At 42.9% G+C, this 20,067-nt stretch overlaps 2 protein-coding genes across 3 annotated transcripts in view; both read right to left on the bottom strand.

The window, feature by feature from the left end:
• LOC135502518 (uncharacterized) overlaps positions 1-20,067 on the bottom strand; it is a 476,607-nt gene that overhangs the window by 208,739 nt on the left and 247,801 nt on the right. The gene's annotated exons all lie outside the window — the stretch shown is intronic.
• Positions 1-20,067, bottom strand: part of LOC135502450 (hemicentin-2-like) — a 209,847-nt gene that overhangs the window by 71,725 nt on the left and 118,055 nt on the right. For both annotated transcript variants that reach the window (XM_064795286.1, XM_064795287.1), the window contains exons 6-8: positions 15,431-15,760; positions 14,763-14,896; positions 13,900-14,098 (exon numbers count right to left, since the gene is read on the bottom strand). In XM_064795286.1, coding sequence (XP_064651356.1) covers positions 13,900-14,098; positions 14,763-14,896; positions 15,431-15,760 — 663 coding nt within the window. The remainder of the gene's footprint in view (positions 1-13,899; positions 14,099-14,762; positions 14,897-15,430; positions 15,761-20,067) is intronic.

Genomic DNA, 20,067 nt, shown 5'->3' with positions numbered 1-20,067 from the left:
AGACTTGATGAAGTTCTCACCAATCAACCAAATGGTCCATACGGTGGTAACGACGTCTTTACCAGGATTAGAAACCACCAGATGGACTTTTGGTATCTATCAGGTGAGACAGTGGCCTCTTTCCAGCACCTCGTAGAGGACATTACGCCCCTTCTGGAAAACAGGCCAGGACGGTACCGAGATCATTTGCTGTCGGTGGAGAACCGTTTACTACTTTTTTTCTATTGGATCAAGAAATATCCGGACATTGTTGCGATGAGTGCAATGTTTGATATCAGCAAGCAATCTGTTTGCAGGGAACTTTATTTTATGACAGATGTTTTGTGGACTTATTTTCAAGACGGTATAACATGGCCGACCGATGAAGAGTGGAAACAACTGCGGGGCAACTGGGGTACTATTCCAGATGCTGTTGGGGCGATAGATGGAACGGTACACGCAATCGAGATCCCAAAGACTGAGGATCCCCACCTTATCATAGTCATAACTTGTTACTGTTACTCAGCCACAGTCCAACAATGAACCGCTTTCTTTTGCATAGTTACTACTTAGATAAAAAAAGACACTCAATTTGGTTAATACGAGCCAACCAGGCTTTTATCAATAATTGACCGCTTGTCTATAACAAGGCCTATTCGGTAACATCGGTAACATCGATTTCCCTTCATTGACAGTTAACCAACGCACGTTGTCAAAAAGCTATTGTATGTATAGGTGGGCGTTCCTAATGTGCTTTGGTGACCACCAATCAGAAGAAGGACCTTACATATGTATTCATCACAGCAGCGCAGCCCTGGTGGTAATGCTCGTGTAACCAATAGCATCAAAGTTAACAAGCTTGGTACGTTGAATTAGGTACTTCTTAGGTTCCCGTCTGTCCCTAACGTTCTATAATGAGACAGACCTAGTAGGTCTGTCTCATAACAGAACGTAAGGGACGGACGGGAACCAAAATCAACGTCCATGGACGCGTAGTAGGATTAATCTAATAGGCCTTCACATGTCACGTGGAGTACGTTTGCGTTCCAAGTTCTGAATGGAGGCCGGCCATATAACAATGATCTTTGCACTGAATAATTGCATTCAATGGCAATAGACCGCCCATATGGGAAGGTTCATGTAATTTTCCTTTATTATGCGTCTAGCTTTATCCCTGTGGTGACATGATTAGACACGCATTGAAAATGGTCAATAAAATATCATTCCTTTGTCCGAAATTGAATTGATTATTGATAACATTTAATTGCCATGGTTTGTGTTGGCCAGCAGTCGCTTGGCCTCACGCTACTTTCACCATGGAGAGAATTAGGATGTTTTGTTCGCTGCTCCGCCGCCCATACCACCGCCACCAGTTTTGCTTACACCAGCATTTCATAATTTAGAAGTGCCTCCAAGACTTGATGAAGTTCTCACCAATCAACCAAATGGTCCATACGGTGGTAACGACGTCTTTACCAGGATTAGAAACCACCAGATGGACTTTTGGTATCTATCAGGTGAGACAGTGGCCTCTTTCCAGCACCTCGTAGAGGACATTACGCCCCTTCTGGAAAACAGGCCAGGACGGTACCGAGATCATTTGCTGTCGGTGGAGAACCGTTTACTCCTTTTCTATTGGATCAAGAAATATCCGGACATTGTTGCGATGAGTGCAATGTTTGATATCAGCAAGCAATCTGTTTGCAGGGAACTTTATTTTATGACAGATGTTTTGTGGACTTATTTTCAAGCCGATATAACATGGCCGACTGATGAAGAGTGGGAACAACTGCGGGGCAACTGGGATACTATTCCAGATGCTGTTGGGGCGATAGATGGAACGGTACATGCAATCGAGATCCCAGAAACTGAGGATCCCCACCTGTTCTACAGTGGCCATGTCCACACTTGTATCAGCACTCAGGTCATTATCGACAATTGTGGAATGAGTTGTGCTCCCCTTGAAAAATCGGTATATGGAAGTGGCCCCTTTGTTACTGTGCTATTGTTGTGTGGGGTGCGGGTGCGTTTATGGAGGGGGGTATACGATACATGTACTAACTCAGCAATTTCTCTTGCAATAACTTCTCTTATCATTGTCGGAGTTGTTTTGCGGTTCGCTTAGCGTGTAATGCCCTTGTGCGTTTCGGCAAACGGTTGACATTTTGCCGGATGTGGCCTAGAATGCGAACATAATTATTTCTATGTCGCTGGTACCCTTTCCGGAGAAGGGCCATCTCCTCCATGCCAACAAGCACTCTATCACACATGACTGTTCGTTCACTTCGACAACACTGTACTAAAAACCGCGCTAAAACTAGACCCATATCATAGTCATAACGTGTTACTGTTACTCAGCCACAGTCCAACAATGGGCCGGTTTCTTTTGCATAGTAACTGCTTAGATAATAAAAAGACACTCAATTTGGTTAATACGAGCCAACCAGGCTTTTATCAATAATTGACCGCTTGTCTATAACAAGGCCTATTCGGTAACATCGGTAACATCAATTTCCCTTCATTGACAGTTAACCAACGCACGTTGTCAAAAAGCTATTGTATGTATAGGTGGGCGTTCCTAATGTGCTTTGGTGACCACCAATCAGAAGAAGGACCTTACATATGTGTAACGGAAGTCGTTATGGGCCTTGCATGGTTAATGGTTATGTCATAATTTTGACCTGGTTTGCTTGGGCCTATAATTTGGTAATCTCCTGAGGTATTTTCAAGTGATGATCGTTGGTCTCCTTTGTGTTCTGGGCTAATGATTTTAGCTTCTTTTGTGTGGCTTACTTTGTAATAGGGTTGGTGAATTCTGGCTGTTACGGCAGGCATTGGTTCGTTGAGATGAGGTAATCTTTCTGTATAAAACTGGGCCCTAGCTTTGATCAGTGTCCATACCTAGCGCGCTTGCTACCAGACGGGTAGACCTTTTCTTTCTGTGATTTTGCTTGGTTCCTATGGCTGAGTAGAGCCTACATTTTTGTCTCATCTCTCTGAACCGCTGCATGGTGTGACACGCCCAATCTTCACCATGTATGTCATGTACATGGGAACGTTTGCTGACTTTTGGCTTTTCTTGTGAGTATAAACCCTCAAATTCCGAGTTCCGTATTTCTGCCATGTGACCTATAATTTTACCCCCTTCGTGTGCCTCTAGGGCTGGGTTTGTCAATATCCTGTTATGGCCAGACTGACCGGGTTTTCCTGAGGTTTCTTTTAGTTTGTTTGAGTTGGAACTTTGTGTGAAGAAGCTGGGCAAAGTTGCCCACAATTCCTGTCCGACATGTCATGATCATGTCACTTGTTTTATACTGGATTTTGATAGTGTTTAATCTTGTTCTGACTTCCCTGCTTGGCATAGGTTTTGAGTTACATAATCAGAAAGTGATTCCAGGTGATACAAGTTCTGGGGAATCTTAGTTCGGAGTGTTCCATGTCTTGGTTGGTGAACTGTTTTGGGCCACCCTGTATAGATTTACATTGGCTTTGGTTCATCTGACTGGTACTTTGATTAATAGGTGATTTCTCCTCCAATTAGATGTCGTTTTGACAGGGGAATTTAGGCTTCTGGGTTGTTGGTAGAACAAGTGTGGTGAGAAGGAATTTGGGTAACCTGGGGTCATATCTGGTTGGCCATGCAGTTTATTGGGTTGGATGAATGTGAAGTGAAATCTGGAATCTAGTTTGTTCATAATAAACATATTTTGGGTATATTCTAGCGCTTATAATTTATCGGTCAATGCACACCCCCACAAACTCTGGTTCTCGTCAACGCTGGTGAAGGTTCATTCATTTTGCCAGGGGTTGACGGGAACTCATTAACGACAATTCCATTGACAAGGACGGTCGTTACAATTGGCACCCGCGTGGTTTTCATTGGCCGGTAATACTTACTAATTGCTATCTATATTTCACTTTTTCTGCTTCCTGTGAGTTGTCACTGGGTCGTGACACTTGTTGGAGGGGGGAGGTAGCCTGTTTTTGGCTGACGTGTGTTTTTTTTTTGTCAAGGTAATATTGCTGGTTTAAATGTATCATGGGAAACTTTTTGAAATTTCTGCATCTCATTACAAAATCATTTCGAAATCGAAATGGCAGTTCTATTTTCCGACCCCTCCTAGTACGGATTGGCGAGACCGCAGGCACAACAACCACAGGCTCGGTTTCCACTTCCACATCCTCCGGGTCAAAGTCTATCGCATCATCCTGCCACTCCACTTCTCCTGGTACATCTCTCCCAGATTCTGGAACAGTCACAGTCACATCACGCGGTTCAACAGCAGCAGCCGCTTGCTCAGTATTTGACTGAGACAACTGCTCAGGCGCCACTTGATCTGAGTAACACGGTTTTAGCCTATTGAAATGCACTACGTACGATTTGCGTCCGCCCTCCAGCTGAATCTTAAAATTCACGTCTGATAGCACTTTCACTATCACGAATGGTCCAGTCCACGGCTTATGCAACTTCCGACTCAATCCACGCTTGACCGCCGGCGAATGCAACCAAACACGATCTCCTAACTCGAACTTTTTCCCATGCTTCCTCGAATCGTACACCACTTTCTGTCTCTTGTGTGCGGCACCCAAACTCTCCTCAACCATGTCAAAAGCCGACCTCATTCTCTGCTCAACATCCTCTGCGTAAGTACCAACGTCATCACACGGCTCACCAGGTGGTCTACCAGCAACGAACGACAACGGCGTCACCATGGTTCTCCGGCCGGGAATCGAACCCGGGTCTCCCGCGTGACAGGCGGGGATACTTACCACTATACTTTGATTAATAGGTGATTTCTCCTCCAATTAGATGTCGTTTTGACAGGGGAATTTAGGCTTCTGGGTTGTTGGTAGAACAAGTGTGGTGAGAAGGAATTTGGGTAACCTGGGGTCATATCTGGTTGGCCATGCAGTTTATTGGGTTGGATGAATGTGAAGTGAAATCTGGAATCTAGTTTGTTCATAATAAACATATTTTGGGTATATTCTAGCGCTTATAATTTATCGGTCAATGCACGCCCCCACGCGGGTGCCAATTGTAACGACCGTCCTTGTCAATGGAATTGTCGTTAATGAGTTCCCGTCAACCCCTGGCAAAATGAATGAACCTTCACCAGCGTTGACGAGAACCAGAGTTTGTGGGGGTGTGCATTGACCGATAAATTATAAGCGCTAGAATATACCCAAAATATGTTTATTATGAACAAACTAGATTCCAGATTTCACTTCACATTCATCCAACCCAATAAACTGCATGGCCAACCAGATATGACCCCAGGTTACCCAAATTCCTTCTCACCACACTTGTTCTACCAACAACCCAGAAGCCTAAATTCCCCTGTCAAAACGACATCTAATTGGAGGAGAAATCACCTATTAATCAAAGTACCAGTCAGATGAACCAAAGCCAATGTAAATCTATACAGGGTGGCCCTGTAGTATAGTGGTATGTTTCTTGGGCCTTTGTGCGTATTATCGTCGTTTTGTGCTACGGTTTGGGGAGATTGCTACCCCGTTATATAAATTGACAAAGAAACAGGTGGATTGGGTATGGACAGCTGAGTGTGAACGTGCATTTGAATTGTTGAAGGAAAAGTTGTGTACCGCTCCGGTGTTAGCCTATCCTGATCCAAGGAAAGAGTTTATTTTGGATACGGATGCTAGTGGTCATAGTATCTCTGGAATCTTAGGACAGGTGAATGAGTCTGGGGGTGAACAAGTTGTGGCTTATGGCAGCCGGGTTTTGTCGAAAGCTGAGAGAAACTACTCTGTCACACGCCGTGAACTGCTGGCGGTAGTTTATTTCATCAAGCAATTCCGACATTACCTGGTGGGGAAGGAGTTCGTACTGAGAACAGATCATGGTTCCTTACGCTGGCTGTTTAATTTTAAAGACCCAGAAGGTCAGGTTGCTCGCTGGTTGGAGTATTTGGCTTCATTCCGGTTTAAGATTATGCATAGGCCAGGTGAGAAGCATGTAAATGCGGACAGTTTAAGTAGATATCCCCTGGAGGAGGGTGAAGAGCATGAACATTCCATTAGTGAACCAATAAGTGACATTCAAGAATCAATTATAGAGGATCTGAGTACCCAGGTGGAAGCTGAGGAATGCACTCGTACATGTAGTTTAGCTAGCCCTGAGTCTGAGTTTTGTCGTGTTTTGAGAATAGATGTTGATGCTCCTGCAGGTATAGTGGAGGCGCAGAAAGCTGATGGTGACCTAAAGACTGTTCGGAAGTGGTTGGAAGCTGGAGAACGTCCGCCGAAATCGAAGTTGCTCCAGTTCTCATTCGCCCTTCGTCGTTGGTGGTCGGTGTTTGGTCAGTTAGAACTGAAGAATGATTTGGTTTACTACAGATGGGAGTCAATGAGAGAGAACAGTAGTGAACTTCGTGTAGTGGTTCCTGATAGTATGAAATTAGAAATTTTCCGATTGGGACACTCTGATAACACAGCTGGTCATTTTGGGGTGCATAAAACCCTAAGGCGTATACGTCAGACTTTCTATTTTACAGGCTTGGATGCGTTTGTGAAGGAGCAGATCAAGAAGTGCAGGACATGTGAGCGGCGTCGTAGTCCGATACCTCATAGGCGAGCACCTCTTCAGGACATGTTGGTTTGCAGACCGCTTGATAGGATTGGAATGGACATCGTTGGACCGTTTCCGGCTGGTAAAGATTACAATCGCGTGATTTTGGTCGTCCAGGACTATCTGACAAAGTGGGTAGAATTGTATCCTTTACCTTGTCAGGAGGCTGCTGTGGTAGCCAGAGTTTTAGTTGACAATTTCATCACTAGGTTCGGAATCCCATGGAGCTGGCATTCTGATAAAGGGCCTAATTTTGAGTCGAATCTTATGTCTGAGCTTGCTAAGATTTTAGGAATCTTGAAAACCCGAACTACGAGTTACCACCCACAAGGTGATGGTTTGGCAGAACGATATATGAGAACACTTTGCACGGCTTTGTCGAAGTTTGTTGATGATCATCAGAGAGACTGGGTGGAATACTTGCCAATGATTCAATATGCTTACAATTCTAGCGTCCAGGAGTCCACTGGTTTCACGCCTGCACGGTTGATGTTGGGACGAGAGATGGTGACGCCGTTGTCGTTCGTTGCTGGTAGACCACCTGGTGAGCCGTGTGATGACGTTGGTACTTACGCAGAGGATGTTGAGCAGAGAATGAGGTCGGCTTTTGACATGGTTGAGGAGAGTTTGGGTGCCGCACACAAGAGACAGAAAGTGGTGTACGATTCGAGGAAGCATGGGAAAAAGTTCGAGTTAGGAGATCGTGTTTGGTTGCATTCGCCGGCGGTCAAGCGTGGATTGAGTCGGAAGTTGCATAAGCCGTGGACTGGACCATTCGTGATAGTGAAAGTGCTATCAGACGTGAATTTTAAGATTCAGCTGGAGGGCGGACGCAAATCGTACGTAGTGCATTTCAATAGGCTAAAACCGTGTTACTCAGATCAAGTGGCGCCTGAGCAGTTGTCTCAGTCAAATACTGAGCAAGCGGCTGCTGCTGTTGAACCGCGTGATGTGACTGTGACTGTTCCAGAATCTGGGAGAGATGTACCAGGAGAAGTGGAGTGGCAGGATGATGCGATAGACTTTGACCCGGAGGATGTGGAAGTGGAAACCGAGCCTGTGGTTGTTGTGCCTGCGGTCTCGCCAATCCGTACTAGGAGGGGTCGGAAAATAGAACTGCCATTTCGATTTCGAAATGATTTTGTAATGAGATGCAGAAATTTCAGCCTTTCCAGGGTCAACCTTGAAGGGACGTGATGGAATCATAGTAATTTAGATAATTTCTGTCATTTTCCAGGTTTAGGAGATGAGATGGGAAACTGAAGAGCATATAGTAATTTTTCTGCTTGTTTTCCAGATGTGTCGTGATGTTTGGTGACTTTGTATTTGAACATGTTTTGATATTTTGTGCATTTTTGATGTCATGAGGGCATGACATTTTTAGAGGGAGGGGGGTAGTTGTAACGGAAGTCGTTATGGGCCTTGCATGGTTAATGGTTATGTCATAATTTTGACCTGGTTTGCTTGGGCCTATAATTTGGTAATCTCCTGAGGTATTTTCAAGTGATGATCGTTGGTCTCCTTTGTGTTCTGGGCTAATGATTTTAGCTTCTTTTGTGTGGCTTACTTTGTAATAGGGTTGGTGAATTCTGGCTGTTACGGCAGGCATTGGTTCGTTGAGATGAGGTAATCTTTCTGTATAAAACTGGGCCCTAGCTTTGATCAGTGTCCATACCTAGCGCGCTTGCTACCAGACGGGTAGACCTTTTCTTTCTGTGATTTTGCTTGGTTCCTATGGCTGAGTAGAGCCTACATTTTTGTCTCATCTCTCTGAACCGCTGCATGGTGTGACACGCCCAATCTTCACCATGTATGTCATGTACATGGGAACGTTTGCTGACTTTTGGCTTTTCTTGTGAGTATAAACCCTCAAATTCCGAGTTCCGTATTTCTGCCATGTGACCTATAATTTTACCCCCTTCGTGTGCCTCTAGGGCTGGGTTTGTCAATATCCTGTTATGGCCAGACTGACCGGGTTTTCCTGAGGTTTCTTTTAGTTTGTTTGAGTTGGAACTTTGTGTGAAGAAGCTGGGCAAAGTTGCCCACAATTCCTGTCCGACATGTCATGATCATGTCACTTGTTTTATACTGGATTTTGATAGTGTTTAATCTTGTTCTGACTTCCCTGCTTGGCATAGGTTTTGAGTTACATAATCAGAAAGTGATTCCAGGTGATACAAGTTCTGGGGAATCTTAGTTCGGAGTGTTCCATGTCTTGGTTGGTGAACTGTTTTGGGCCACCCTGTATAGATTTACATTGGCTTTGGTTCATCTGACTGGTACTTTGATTAATAGGTGATTTCTCCTCCAATTAGATGTCGTTTTGACAGGGGAATTTAGGCTTCTGGGTTGTTGGTAGAACAAGTGTGGTGAGAAGGAATTTGGGTAACCTGGGGTCATATCTGGTTGGCCATGCAGTTTATTGGGTTGGATGAATGTGAAGTGAAATCTGGAATCTAGTTTGTTCATAATAAACATATTTTGGGTATATTCTAGCGCTTATAATTTATCGGTCAATGCACACCCCCACAAACTCTGGTTCTCGTCAACGCTGGTGAAGGTTCATTCATTTTGCCAGGGGTTGACGGGAACTCATTAACGACAATTCCATTGACAAGGACGGTCGTTACATATGTATTCATCACAGCAGCGCAGCCCTGGTGGTAATGCTCTTGTAACCAATAGCATCAAAGTTAACAAGCATGGTACGTTGAATTAGGTACTTCTTAGGTTCCCGTCTGTCCCTAACGTTCTATCATGAGACAGACCTAGTAGGACGTATCTGAGGTTGGATAGGCACGTTCTATTTTTTTTTAAATAGTGGACGGAGGCTCGCGAAACGGCTTTTTTTCCTTGATTTTTGCCAAAATACGATCCATTCATAAAACTTAAAACAGGGTTCTCATTGCCCGAGCGACGCCGTGGAAGATCATATGCCTGAGATAATAGATTCATGCGAGAAACCTGCATAAATACACAAATCATGTTTGAAGTGAGGCGAAATGGCGCTTTGATCAGTCGTACTGTCACATAATCACGGATCACGACAACACTGGACACCCGTGACGGCGCCATTCATTGCTAAAATCTATATCTATATTACGCATCTGTTTGACACAAATACACTTCACAGTGTTATAAAAAAAACTATCACGACATCCTTAAAATGTTTTTTTTATCGAAACATAACAAGAAGGCATTTCAATCCACTATACACACTGGGTCAGTGTGTTGACGATCACACTGTGGCAGAGGGTAGTTGATAAAGTATGGAATTAGTGAAACCTTGGAAACACTGATAAACCTTGGAATATTCAATGTAAACCATGGAATCACTGTGCAAATAGCGCGGGAAATCGGGTGCGTTCCTTCCACGATTTATACCCTCCCAACTGACAGTCTCGTCCCAGCTGACTTTATTGATAGCAATTTGCCAGTTAGTTCAGAAGCCAACATTTTTAATGTGGAGGATGACGTCATCAATTGGCAATGCGCTGTGGTCGTTAAAATATTTTATTTCTCTTCAATGGAAGCAAAAATTAGTTTTTATGATTGTTTTGTATTCCATAGACGATAAAGTATTATGCTCGGTACTAGATGCACGAGATCATAGGACAAACACACACGTGAATAAAAAAACCGCTTAGAACTGGTGACGTCACAAAGATCTCTGCATCCCTCGATGCGTACTGGAAGATGTAAGAAATCGCTCACGGCGAAGGAAATTTTCATCCGCAAACTTCGGTAATAAACATACATGACTAGGCTTCTTTTATTCATCGTTTGTTATAAAATATCAGTCAATCATAGACAATTAGGCCTAGACATAGTCGTCAACCTTATCCATGCATAATGCATGACAGGCCCCCAATTTTCTCTGTATCACCCTGTATGAACAGACCGATCCGTAGTTCAAATAGGCCCCGCGTGGTGGTGGCGTATTTATAAGCGGAGCGCTATTGGTTCATATTATGGGTGTGTGGTGGGCGTGTCTTCCCATATTTGGGAGATCAGTACTGTACACTGGAGGCGAGGTACAACTGGGTTGTTCTAAAATACAGACTATTGAATCGGATATGCGACAGATTTCTAAATTACCATAAAATTCCGATCTGATCATGTAAGAATAAGCTCCAAATGTTGATTCGTAACCACGTTAGGTTCGAATGGCATTATTTCATGTTTTTATGCATTTTTAGGACTGATTCCAAGGTTTATCACTGGTTCCAAGGTTTCACTGATTCCAAGCTTTATCAACTACCGTGGCAGAGAGACTACTATGTGACAATTTCAGCGGGTGTATGTAAATCGGACATTTGGCCCAGTGCCCGAGAGATTACGTCGTCGGCTCAAACTTCCGACTTGACGTCTTCGCATCACCAGAGATTTCTGGTCAAAATATTTCAACAGTTGCCTTAGGTAACCGGAAAAACACCGACCGACCGACCGACCGACCGACCGACCGACCGACCTGCCAACCTACCGACATATGCAGTATCCCTTTCGCTTGGTAACCGGAAAAACGCTGACCGACCGACCTACCGACCTACCAACACAAGGAGTTTCGTAGTTGAGTCTCAGGTCTCATAAGTCAATGTGATATATCCAATCCACGATAGCAGGTCATGTGAAAAGAAATTGTAAACAAGCGCACGTGTGCTGTTCAAATGACAACAAATGCATATTGCGCGTTGCAGTTCATGCATTGCATCGGTCGAGACACTCGAGTAGAAAAACTACAGTGCATAGATTAGGCCCAAATCATGTTTTTATATCCACCGACCATGTAGACAAAGCATATCTTTTAAATCTTTAGAGTATCGTTATCAGTTCCTTACCGCGTGGGCTCGTATTCCCGGTATAATTGACTGAAGATGCTGCTGTCAGACATGTCCGAATCCATCACGTGAATTGCGCTGGGCACTACACAGATACATGTGCTATAGAAAAGCGAAAGGGATACTGCATATGACGGTAGGTTGGCAGGTCGGTCGGTCGGTCGGTCGGCGTTTTTCCGGTTACCCACAAAAGCACCCTCTATAGATTCATGCACTTGATTGGGAACAACGTTAACATGAAGTAGTGTTGGCCGTCGTCACGTCACCATGCATTTTACATTAGTGTAACGTGACGTGACGCGACGTTTTCGTAAACGTTGGTCCCAATCAAGTGCATTGATCTATAGTATTATGATGGTAGGTCAGTCGGTCGGTCGGTCGGTCGGTCGGTCGGTGGGTCGGTCGGTCGGTCGGCGTTTTTCCAGTTACCGTTGCCTTGCATGTAATCGTCATTTTCTTGATATTGGGGATGACTGTGTGGTCTCGAGCTTTCAGGCTGGAGAAAATCATCTTGTGCGATCTGGTGACTCGGATCAGCCACGAGTGCAGTTTTCTTATTGTAGTTGACTTGGCCATCACTACTAGCTACTTCAATCAAGGTACATTTTTGTACACCTTGATGACTGCCAAGATCTATGCACTTTCGGAGTGGAGCTAAAATTTCATCCAAACCCTCGCCTATCGGCTCGGGTTTGGACTGTATTTTAGCTCCACCCTCGAGTGTCTTGGTAACTCAACCAAGGTCCGAAGCCGAGGGTTCAATTTCTATTCTAAAATACCTCAAACTTAAAAAGATAGGCCACGAAAATAACTTGAATATGTGCGAATTTGGCAAATTCCATCCATCGCCGGCCCGGAGCGCCGGTAGCGCCGTTGTTTACATTATGTTACGGCAACGTTACAGAAAATGAGACATGTACACTTTGTACAGCGGGCATAGGAAGTCCGCATCGGCTCGCTCAAGTGATGCTAAAATCCGCGCAAATGGGCTATTCGGAGCGTTTTTCTCGGCAAATATGTGTAGTGCTTATTAAAAAACTTAGGGTGGTTGATGCTTCCTTGGCTGATTTGTGTTTGAAGCAGTTTTGAGAGCCTCAAACTTCTGAAGTGAGCTGAAATTCCATTGACGTCGCAGCCCGGTTTCCACATTTTAGTGCAACCCGAGGGAACTTTGGTAGAGCATGTTGGTTGCGTGTCCAAAACACTCCACTCTCAGAACGAGGCTTATGCATTTTCCATTTAAAAGTTGACTTTACGGTACCAAGGTATTTTAGAATTCTAATTCTTGAGTTCTTTTCAATACGTAGTCAAGGCAGCTTTCGGAATATTAGAGTGCCATGATGGTGTAGCTCCTGTTTATAACTTACCCAAACATGTAAATCCACAGTGCCAAAATGGTTGGTATACAGACACCGATATTCCCCATTATCGGCCCATTCGACATCCATTATTGTCATATTATAATAGCCAAAAGGGTCCTCAGTGTATGAACATGACATTACATATTTATCCATTACAAAAGAATAACAATACATCACCCTTGCTTTGAAATTTTGCGGCTACTGCCAGCCAACCGGCACCATTCTGTTAGGATCATGATATGCACGCTATTGCAGCACTGGCCAATCAAGCCACAGACATAATTGATCGTTTTTGTAACGTGCTAAATTGGTCCTAACAGGCCTAATGGAAATGCATATCAATAATGTATCAATAATGTTGGCTTTTCGGGCGGGGTGTTAAAGCATTGTCAACTTCCGACTTCTGACACAGTGTCCTTATGTGTCAAGAGATTTGCAGACAAAAGATAATTGATGATATTCCTGACAGTCAGGCGAACAACTGGTGAAATTTAAACTGGTAGTTGTCGCAGAATATTTGAGAGAATCGCACAAGTTTGAGAGACACTGATTTCGACCCGTTTTAATTAACAGGCAGAAAAATATTTAAAAACGCCCAAATTGCCAAATTAGCAAAACCCTTAGTGATGTTTTGGTAAAAATGTCTCTTTATATCTGTAGACTTGCCAAAGCAAATAGCTTTTTCAATACCTCTCCAAATGTGGACTTGACAGTTAAAAGCATACTCGCGTCTAATTCAGATGCGCAGGCCGGTGCAGAAGTAGAAAATGTCACCCTCAAAAAAATGACCGACCCTGTTGTATTACGGATTATGATATGGTTCAGTAGAGGCCATGACCGTCAACAGCTTCGGCTATAATAAACTCCTTTTTTCCTAGTACATACTATCCTAGGACACTTCTACACCGTGTTTTTCTGGTGATAGCAGATTCTTCTCCAAGGATATACAACACCAATATTCAATCAGTAACAATAGCAACTCATTCCTCAAACCAGCTCTTTCAATTTTTAGACATTCACCATGATTAGTGTTTCCACTGGCCTGACAGAAGTGAAATAATATTAAGGGAGATCACAAAAATAAACAAAGTTAGGCCTATATGATAATTTATGACAATTGTAAGATGCTTACCAACATTATTGACAGTTATTGCCTTTGAAACAATTGGCTCTCCAAAAACGTTTTCTGCCGTACACGAGATGTTATATTCTGTTCTCTCCTTATCCATGTCTGCGCTCTCTACTCTCACTCTGCTCTCAGTCTGTTGCTGGCCCTCCTTGGCCCCCGAGCAGCCATATTCTGTTACCCTTGCGTTGGGATAATACGGTTGCTGGAAAATACGTATCGCAATGGTAAAGCTAAAGTGTCTGTTTCATCTTAATCACTCATAAAATTCAATGGAACCTCCCTTTAGCGGACACCACTCTATCAAGGACACCCTCTCTATTTGTAATACTGTACTGGTACCAAAAGGTCGTTTCCTTTTATATCTACAGTGCTCAGTTTTTTTGCAGATAACCAGGGCAACTCTCTTAATTAGAGACAACATGTCTCGGTGCCACAGGTGTCCCTATAAAGAAAAAATGATATCATGATTTTATCATTGAATAAAAGGCTCATTAAAGAAATGCACAGTAGCTTTATTGCTCGAGGAACCACTGTCACTGACTTCATCTTAAAAGGACAATATAGGCAGCAGCTAGCTGGGCAGGCAAGATAAAGTTACACAAAGTCGCAAATAGGGGGTCTTTCACACCTCACAGTACGTCGTAATGATTTACGCTTGTGCGAGGAATAGTTTTAGTGCTGAATCTGACATGACCCAGGGCCCTTACTGTGTATAGTAGTCCCCCGATGATGGCAAATTAAGCCCCTATGCTCCTGCCTATAGTCCCCCTACATGCCCTAGCTGTCTCATCAAGAACAAAAATCAATAAATCGGTTCAACTGTTGTAGACAATCAAGACATCATCCTATGATATTGCTCTACTTACGTCCTTTACAAGCCATGAAATCTTTGGTGCCGGAAATGCACAGTTTGTTCTGCATGTTAAGTACTCATGCAAGCGCTGGGGCTCTGCAGCAAAGCTTTTGACGACTTTTTTTAGTGACACATCTGTTACCGGAACTGAAAACAAACAAGAGAAAATTAACTTACAAAGTTGAAGTGGAAGCATATAGTTCGCATCAACACAGGGCGAAATCATGTTTCGGAATATTTTTGTCTGTAATTTTAGTGAAAATTTTAAAAAAGAGTTTAAGATAAAAAGTTTAATGATGAAAAATCAATGCTCACTTTTTTCTGTCATAATTAAAGTACGATTAGAAAAAAACTGAAAGAATTGCGCAGTCTGTGTCTGGTGCATTAGTTCACGAGATTTCGTCTGAAGTATGTATTCGTATTATATGAGTCGCACTGTACAATGTATTGTAGCTGACTAGATTGGCTACCTTGGCGATAGCTACTTCAATCATGGTACACTTGTGTACACCTTAATATAAATCACGACATGAGCATTTTAATTAGTTTCAGTGTCATGGGCGCCAATAGAACCACTCTTGCATCCTTGTCATTTGCAATCAACTTTCTTTCTAATTCGTGAGTTCTTAGATTAGAGTGCCCTTATGCCTTATGTTGGTGTAGCTCCTGATTATCACTTACCCAAAACTTGTAAATCCACAATATCCTTATGTTTTGTATACATACACCGATATTCCCCATTATCGGCCCATTGGACATCCATTATTGTCATATTATAATACCCAAAAGGGTCCTCAGTGTCTGAACATGACATGATATATTTATCCTTTACAAAAGAAGAACAATCCTTGGTTCTTGTTTTGAAATTTGGCGGCGAATGCCAGACTAACGGCACCACTTTATGAGGGTCATATTTCAGTTTACACCACAGACTGACGTTCTTTCCTTGCTTCACTTCGACTGGTCCTGGCTGTACTGTGATATCGTTCAGGGAATACACACCGGTCAATTCTGAAAAGGGTTAATGAATATTTACTATCTGGACCTAAAAGGCGACATGCGGTGACTGTTATAAAAGGGGTTAATTAAACAGTTTTATAAGCATAAGGACGTCGTGAATTTGACGCGGCTCCCCTCCTGGTGGTGTCAGCCTCCGTACAAGTCCGAAGTTCCATAAGACCACAAAGGAAAAATTCCATTTTGAAAACGACCCATAGTTCCTAAGGTCCACAGTTCCGAAGGTCCGTAAGTTAGTCCGAAATTAATGTAAAAGGGTCCACAAGTCCGAAGGTCCATAAGTCCGCAATCCCATTTTTAAGCGCGTGTTTGTTATTCTTAGTTGCCCGTCTATGTAGCATCAATAATACGCGGAATCATCAAATAGAGCCTACATGGAAACACGATTCTGCGAATCACCCTGACCCAGCATCACGCGATATTCTGTGCAGGTAGTCATTTTTTAGCATGGCGTACGTGACAAGAGGGCTAAGGAACGACTCAAAAGTTATAATTTCCAATGACTTCCGCTACCATCGTAACAAGAATGCCACGGAAAAGATATACTGGCGATGCTGGAGGGCCCCATGTCGAGCGGCACTGAAAACCAACTCATTCGATTTAGAGACACCAAATCCTGATTGCTACATCAATAGGCAATAGTGGTGTTGGTAATTCTGTATCAGATAAGTAGGATGGATAGTTGCACATCAGCAAAAAGTAGCTTGGGGAGTTATGTAATGATTTCCTTGCAGTTCTGGGTGTTTGAAAAATCTTTGGGGGGGGGCATTTTTTGCCATTCGGGTTATTTTCAAGTGCAAAATTTGGAATACACAGGCATGACATTCAGTTTTACTTATTTCCATTGAAAAGATGAGGTGTTTCTTTACAAGTATCAATACTTTGGGGGGGGGGGGGCTATCGCTCGTGAGGAGAAATGTGCAGGGGGTTGAGTATCGGATCAAATTGGGGGGGGGGGGGGGTGTATTTTGGGGGATTTTCACCCTTTTCTTCCATCATATAAGATAATAACTGGCCAATAAATAGTATTTATTACCATTGAAATCAGAAGACAACATATCAACGAAACTGCACAGAAAAAATGGTGGGATTATCTCTTCAAGAAATATTTTTAATGTTAATTTTTATGAAAGGAGAAAATCGAGGGAACTGACTAATTTTTCCTATCTAAGGTTCCTTTTTCCTAAAATTTTCTGCTTCCGTAGATCGTATGACTCTGCAACTGCGTTCTGCTACCAAATATTATCGATGATCTATCTCCTTACTTTCGTTCTTAGACGCATTTTCTGACGGAGGAATCGGAAGCAACGCGTTTCTCAAAAATGGTTGTTGTTGCGAACACTATGAACCCAAGATCTCGTATTTGTCTCGTATTTCGATCATATTCTGTATCAGCATCGAAATCTTTCGTAAATCAGTAGAGGTTTCTAATCGCCTTAGACTCCCTGCGGTTAGAGATTCTCGTAGTTTTTCGAGTTTCGAAACTCGCCCTTAAAACGATATTTTACGAGAAAACTCAATCGCATTTGGTGGGATTAACGATTTACCTTGACATCCCTAGGGGGCGCGTTATGGAAAAGCAAATAGCTGTTTTGTGCCCAACCTTCAGTTCAAAAATACACCAAAGACGGTGATTGACAAAATTAGAGTTGACATAAAAAATGCTGTGGGAATTCCCTGTAACCCATGATTTTATTCAAAAATCGATAATATATAGGAGTGATAGAGATCGATTTGTTTTTGGACGTTTTATCTTATAAAGTTTTGTTTCGAAGGCCCATACATCAAACGAGTGATATCCAGATGCTGCGATAAAAAGTATATGCGAAGAGCTTGTACATATCGCAATTAGGAATTATAGTATTTAACAGCTGAAAGCAAAATACGAACTTCCATAGTTGGAATACCAAGTTCGACCTCTTACTTTAAAATGGGAACAGTCGGTACCTCGAATCTGTCTGTAAGCTATATGGTTGTAAAAGTATTTGAATACACTAGCATTTTGAAATTTTGTTCATTGTTCGAAAGTCTGACAGGGACTTTGTGACACCTTGAAGCACAGTGGCAGCAGATTGGTTACAGGCCCAAACATCAGACACATTCGGATCATGATTTCTAATACCTTCAAACCTTCGTGGCCGCACTTTAACCTTTTCATTTTCAAAGGTGAAATTTATCTAGTTGACGGGAAATCCTGCATCAAAGGTCACACGCTTGCTACGTGAACCCCTTCACCCACCGGGGTCAATAACATGTTGTCTCTATATAATTATGGTCAGAGTTTTCCTTTGTCTAGTATATGGAGCTTTTTCAAATTTCTAAAGAAGAATCGCAAAAAGGCTCTATTCGATTTGAACGATTTGATTTGTGTCAGGATAAAGGGGGACACAGACTACCATCTATCTAAAGTGTTTTAATTGATACCATCCCTTCAGGTAACTTCCATGGCAGTGTGTCTGGTCCACAAACTTTTCTTTGCAAAGTAATTTGATACCGGGGAGGTACTTTGCCAAGCGTTGGCCGCTGAGGGAGACTGCTCTATTCTCACCAAGCAATTTGTTTATCTTGGCCTGTTGTTGACAGGTGTGTTGGTATCTAAACTGAGTTGGTCAATGGCAATGACATCAAAATAGGTCTATTTCCGGTGTTTTGAGTGACACCAGATTGCATTGCTGTGTCTGAAGATGCTGGAGATCTGTGTAGTGGGAATTTGGTCAGTAGCACCCTGTATACTGAATAGAAGAGGAGCTCTGGCAGATACTTGTAACATATCTACTTGTAACATATCTGTCAGCATATCAAAAGTAGCCATCTTTGTATTTTCCCTCCAGAATCATCAAGGTCAAGGGGATTTTATTCTTGGGTAGCCCACCACAGATGCATGGATTCAATTAAAATAGACAGTGAGATGTTAGTCTGTCCGTGCACAGATGTGACCAACTTGGCCACATCTGCCTTCAATACTTGTAGGCCATGGGCCCAGTGCGAAAAATGTGAAGTTCCGTTTGACAAATTAGCGGGCAAATTTCTTTCGCTTTCACCATACCGCTGATGTTATTCTGAATACAAAAAGTATTTTTTCCCGCAAAAAGACTTCCACGCTAGTTAGTTGCAGTGATTTGAAAAACTCGGCTAAGATGGCGGATATCAGTGTGGTTCGCTGAAAACGACCACTCCACCTTTTTAAAGATTTCGTAGGATCTAACAATATTTTCTGCCTTTGAACTTCGCATCGGCTATATGAATATACTGTCGCAGCACACAGGTAAAAGTGACTCTAGCAAATAAGACTTGTAAGACCATTTTCGGTCTGTTTCTACCAAATGCATGCAGATCGAAGTACAATCAGCAGCCATTGCTACGTGTAGTTTGTGTTATACATTTAAGTACATGTACTAGTACTCGGAAGTAAACGACACCATGTCGGAAATTTCGTCACGGACGAGCGAATCCGAAGGATTAGGAGCAAGCCAAGCGTCAACTTGCTCCAACGACTTCTTACCACCTGATCAAGGTTGGTATGATCGTTTCGATACAGAACTTTCTAATAAGCCAAGGGACACATACGTAGAGAAACTAATTGACATAGCTGATACCAACTTGTGTCTTATCGAGCTTTATAGATCCAGGCTTTACGAAAAAGCAAAAACTGTGAGATCTGATTGTACCATCGCCGAACCGCTAAAGAAACGCAAGTCGACAAAGGTTGACAAATCTCAAAAGTATGCGGACGACTGTTATCTTCTGCAGGAGCCTCCTTAATGGAACTCAAAGATGTTCTCAAATCAAAACGTCAATCGCCAAGTGAGACACAACAAACAACTCAAGACCCCAACAACACGTCGAGTAATCACGTTACGGCTAATCCAGCAGAGAACAGCATTGTCCCGCCTCTTGAATACGGTCACATTACAACGCCAACACCAAATTCGGACAATGGTCAAGGCGCGTGCGACCATTGTCCCTGCCTCGCAACACTAATCAATACTCTTGACAGGATCGAAATCGAACTACAACAAGTGAAAAAGGACAATACAGGAACCACAAGTCCAAACGTGGACATCAAGAAACTAAAAGAATTCGTGAAAACTACAAATGCGAACATTACTTCGAATAAAACAACAGTCGCAGAAATAAACCTTAGCTTAGAAACAATGTCGGCATCAAGTGATGCACGTTTCATCGACTTAACTGAGGAAAATAATTCCTTAAAAGCCGAATGTTCCAAACTCAGATCAGCTCTCCTTGCGTCACAAGCAGAATTTAGTGCGCTGTCCGAAAGGCTCAAAGATATTAACAAG

The sequence above is a fragment of the Lineus longissimus genome, chromosome 18 (genome assembly GCF_910592395.1).
Source record: "Lineus longissimus chromosome 18, tnLinLong1.2, whole genome shotgun sequence".
Lineage (NCBI taxonomy): Eukaryota > Metazoa > Nemertea > Pilidiophora > Heteronemertea > Lineidae > Lineus > Lineus longissimus.
The sequence above is the reverse complement of the archived record's forward strand: the minus strand, read 5'-3'. Positions and strand labels throughout refer to the sequence as shown.